The 4450-nt window shown below is 66.3% G+C and overlaps 1 protein-coding gene across 6 annotated transcripts in view; it reads left to right on the top strand.

Moving 5' to 3' along the window:
* Nucleotides 1-1727: 1727 nt before the first annotated feature.
* EGFL7 (EGF like domain multiple 7) overlaps nt 1728-4450 on the top strand; it is a 9362-nt gene continuing 6639 nt past the window's right edge. For 3 of the 6 annotated variants that reach the window (XR_004681179.1, XR_004681181.1, XR_004681178.1), the window contains exon 1: nt 3444-3532. Coding sequence is in view for 1 of the 6 variants with exons in the window: in XM_035015433.1 (XP_034871324.1) it covers nt 1880-1918; nt 3442-3532 (130 nt within the window). In the remaining 5 variants the exon portion in view is untranslated. Of the gene's footprint in view, nt 1919-3441; nt 3533-4450 lie in introns of those variants that run through there. The other 3 variants (XR_004681182.1, XM_035015433.1, XM_035015431.1) reach the window with 2 other exon arrangements.

The following is a 4450-nucleotide window of genomic DNA, read 5'->3' as shown; positions in this document are numbered from 1 at the left end:
GCTGGGCAGCAGGCGGAGCTGGCGCCCCACCCTGGCTGGCACCCAGGGGCCGGGGAGACCAGCTTTCTTCCTTCTCGCCTCTGTGCTCTGGGGCATCTTTCCAGAAAGTTCCCTAACACGCCCAAGCTTTAAAGGGGGGGCTGAGCCATTCACCGTCCACATATTTGGCTCATTAGCTACTCCCATGTCAGCCCACCCCCTGGCAGGGAAGGTCTGAGGACTGGGGGCTGCCCCCTGAGGGAGGCATTCTCTGAGAAAAGAAAGCAGCTGTCTTGGTCCTGACTCCTTCCAGCCCTGCTCTGCCTCGCTGCTCACCTGGGGCAAGTCTCTTCCCTCTCCTGGGCCTCAGTTTCCCCGTCTGTACACAAAAGAGGCTAGCTGCAGCCGGCCCTGATGTCTGCAGGGGCTTGGAGGCCATCTCTGGGTGTGGGTCTGGGTGGGGTGGGCAGAGGGGGCAGAGCTCCTGTGCCCGAGGTCCCCCAGCCCTGTGCCTGAGGTAGACCCTCCCCAAGCCATGGAAGTGAGGAGGAGGCTGGTCCTTCTTGCTCTCAGCATTCCCGTGGGGGATTTTCCAAGCTGCTCCTCCTTCCTCCCTCTTGGCCAGGACACCGAGCTGGGTGGGCCGGAGGGAGGTAAGGGCAAGCAGAGGGTGTTCCCGGCTGTGGGTGGGCAGGGGCTGACCCCGGAGCAGGGCGCGAACCCCCAGGACAACCAGCAATGGTTTAGAGTGGCCCTGCCTGATCAGGGACGCTTGGCCAGCTGTGTGGTCCGGCTGCATCCTCAGCAGCTGCCCGGCTCCCCTTGGGTCCCCACCTACCCACGATCACAGCAACTGATGCCCAGCCTGTGGGTCCCCAGCACCGCCTAAATGAGGAAACCGGGCGTCAGTCCAAGGGCTGGGGGCGAACCACAGGGCCAAATGAAGGAAGCACCCCCTGTGGCCACCCAAAGGCCCCTGCACTCCTCCATCTCCCACCCCAGCCCTGGCACCCCTCAGCCTGCTAGAGGCCGAGGGAGGAGAGACGGCCCAAGGACGTGCTCTGCCTGCCCCCAGGAGAGAACCCCTGCGGGTGCACTTCCAGGAACAGGGGGCTCAATGCCCCCCTGGGGTAGCCCCTTCCTGGAGAAGGCCTTAGTCTCTGGGCTGACGACTGCCCCTCCCTGGCACCCCCTCCCCCCGAGCCACTCTGGGCCCCAGGGACGCATGCAGCAGGCTGTTCTCTGACCACCAGCCTACCTTGCCCATCCCCAGGTCTCTTCTGGCTGGGTACCCCCTCCCAGGGTGGGGGTCCCTCCAGATTCCCACGCTGGGCATACATATCTGGGGGTGCAGGTGCCTGCCCTGGGGGAGAGTCCAGGGTCACAGAACAAACAGTCCCTCCTGTGGAGCTCCAGTAACATGGCCAAGGGGCCCAGCAGGTGGCTTCCCAGTGTGCCACATCCTCCGTCACACGCTGAGACCAGCGGGTCCCAGGGTCGCCAGCCGGGCCTGTGCCTGGTCTCTGGCTGCTTTGGAGTTAGACTCTGAAATCCCAGGGGACCGCTCCCCCACCCCTGCCCACAGCTCGGCCAGGCCACCCCCTTGATGGCCCCCACCCGTCCCTGGGCCTCCTGTTTGTTCGCTGACAGCTCCCTGTTATCAGCGAGGAACACACACAGGAAGTCCGGCCGGGAAGGGCCCATCCCAATCCTGATTTACACGGGATGGAGCATAAAAAGCCGCCCTTCCTCGCCCCGGGAGGAGCCTCCCTGCCCTGAGCCGGCTGTCCCACACAGCCCAGCTGGAAGCTCCAGTGGTCAGGCCAGGCAGGCGGCCTCCGGAGGCACCTTGGGGCGGCCGGAGACGGGGAGGATCCACCTCTGGGCTGAGCAGGCCGCGATGGGGGCCGTGGCCAAGCCTGGGTCCGGGCCGTATCAGGTATGGCAGGGGTGGCCTTGGGGGGCAGGGAGCGGGCCGAGCAGGGCGGGCACCCCCTTGGCTCCCACCGACCCTCGGACCACAGCACGTGTCACCTGGGTGCGCCCGCTCTGCACCCCGCTTTCCGGGCACCATCTCGTTCTTCTCCCTAATGGTGCCATTCCCACTGCATGGAGGACACTCGGGACCCTTGGCCAAGGGCACCCATTGCGGATGGCCCAGTCTAGACCGACTCTGACCTGCCCGACAGGGACACTTAGCCCTGGGGGGCCCAGCAGCTACTGTGACCCCTGAGAGGAGAAGCCGGATGCGACCTGTGGCCTTCCCCTCCACACACCCTCCTGGCAGTCTCTGCCATCCTGGAGGGGCCCCTAAGGTGGCTCGGCTCTCTTCTCAGAGCCGGGGGTCCCAGGGCCATCCCCCAAAGGTGGGCAAGCACTCCCAATGTGGGTCTGGAGGGGAGGCAGAGGGGGCTTCATGCAGAGGAAGCCCAAAGCCAACTCTGCAGCCAGGATGAGCCGTGCTCCTTGGGCACACAGCACACGGGACCAGGGGAGCCCCCCACTTCCTGCTGGGCTGGCTTCGGGGGCATGGGTGGGGTCCTCAGGCAGAGGGACAGCCCACCTCGGACCCTGGGAGAGCCCCTGCTCCCCCTCTCCCCCCCACCCAGAGTGCCCGAGTCCCCACCCAAAGACCCCCCAGCCCACGTGGAGGCCTTTTCGGCTTCCACAGCTCCTGTGTTGCCACGGCCACGGCAGTGGTCTGTCTGGGGAGCCCCGTGGCTCAGATGAAGAAGCAGACATGAGGCCTCAGCCCGGGGTTAGCAGCAGAGTGAGGACCAGAGACCCAGCTAGGCTGCAGGGCTCAGAGGCTCAGGGACAGGATGGGGGCAGGGGACTGGGTGAGGAAGGTCTCGCCTAGGACTGGCTCTTAAATTTCACTGCCTGGGTCTGAGGGAGGGCTGCCCCGCTCGGGTTTGGGGGCCAGGGGACCTGAAGTCCTTCAGTGGCAGGACCCCGCTCTCACGATTACAGGTGTCCCAGCCACAGCCACCCCAGCTGCCCTCAGACCATCTGCCGGGGACTTCCAGGGCCCTCTCATTCTGGGGGCTTCTGTCCAGCCATCTGGGTCCCCTCCTGTCCTTTAGCTCCCACGCACCAAAGTGGGCCCTAGCCTGACAGCCCACAGCCATTGGCTCTGCAAGAAGCCCTCCCCTTCCCCCAAAAAGGACCCTTACCCAGCACCCTGGGCTTTGCAGACTTTCAGCGTCATGCCCAGCAGTCTGTCCATCCCCATCTCCTGGGACCCAAGCAGGTGTGTCTCTCCCTCCAGGCTGAGGGTGTGAGCCACAGGCAGAACACGGAAAGACCCATTTGGCTTCGGCCATCATGGGGGTGGAGGCCTGTTAGGCCACGCGCAGGCTGAGGCCCCACAGGGGCACGGAGCCTGGCCCCCTTCCCAGCCCCTGGACATCAGGGTGACCAAGGCGGTGAGCTAACCCACACTACATCTCTGACCTGCAGACTCTGGCACAAGAGAAGTGCAGGGAGCCCCCACCAGCCAGAAGAGCAGCGGCCACCGCTGTCCAGGGGATGACAGAGCCCCCTTCTCCAGGTGAGCCCCACAGCAAGCTTCAGATGCTCTGGGCACGAGCAGGGTGTCCGGCTGGGCCTGGGAACGTTCTACACACACATGCACTTAGGTGACCGCGGCCCAGGCTCCGCTGAGGGGGGCAGGCCCCGCACCTCGCACATGATGAGGGCCGTGATAATCATGGTGTGGACGTGACCGAAATAATACTAGAGGCCCCGGGTGGGGCGTGCCTGCACCTGGTTCCCGCCACCTCCCTTGGTGGGGACTGCTGCCACGAGGGACTGCTTTAGCCCTGGTGACAAATGCAGAAATGGAGCCCAGGAGTCCCCGGTGGTGGCCACAGGGCCAGAGGGACTCCCTGGGGGCCCACAGGACACCCAGGGGTGGTCCTGACTGTCCTGAACGAAGGGGGGTGCCCAGTGGGAGTCCCGCAGAGCCCCTAAGCGGGCACACTGGTTGGCAGGTGGCACCTAGGATCCAGCCAGGCTCTGCCACGTCACAGCTCTGTGTGATCTCGTGTAAATACGGGGTGCCCGAGCCTTGGGGGTCACTATGTTCACCCTACGGCGACCGCAAGGTGGTGGTCAGCTAGAGCCCCTGGTGCCTAGTGAGCTGGCCACCCCGTGGTGATGGCCATCCGCAGGGTTTGGTGCTCAGCCTGGGAGGTCGAGAACCCGCCCCCCGGCGAGAGCGGGCTCCCCGCGCGGCCCCGGGCACCTGACCCGCGTGCCCGCCCTGCGTCCCCTGCGTCCTGCGGCGGGGCCTCGGAGCGGGCTCGGGAGGGGCGGCGCGCTCAGGCGGGCGCGCGTCTGGAGTCCTGGGCTCCGGCTGACTCGCTGCCCTGCCCGCGGGGCGCCGTCCGCCGCGGGCCTCAGTATCCCCGTCTGCGCAATGGGGGCGGGCGGGGGGCTCCGAGCCCACCCGGGGCGGGCCGGGGGC

Source organism: Mirounga leonina, unplaced genomic scaffold (genome assembly GCF_011800145.1).
Source record: "Mirounga leonina isolate KUSES-001 unplaced genomic scaffold, KU_Mleo_1.0 Mir_170, whole genome shotgun sequence".
Taxonomy (NCBI): Eukaryota; Metazoa; Chordata; class Mammalia; order Carnivora; family Phocidae; genus Mirounga; species Mirounga leonina.
The sequence above is the reverse complement of the archived record's forward strand: the minus strand, read 5'-3'. Positions and strand labels throughout refer to the sequence as shown.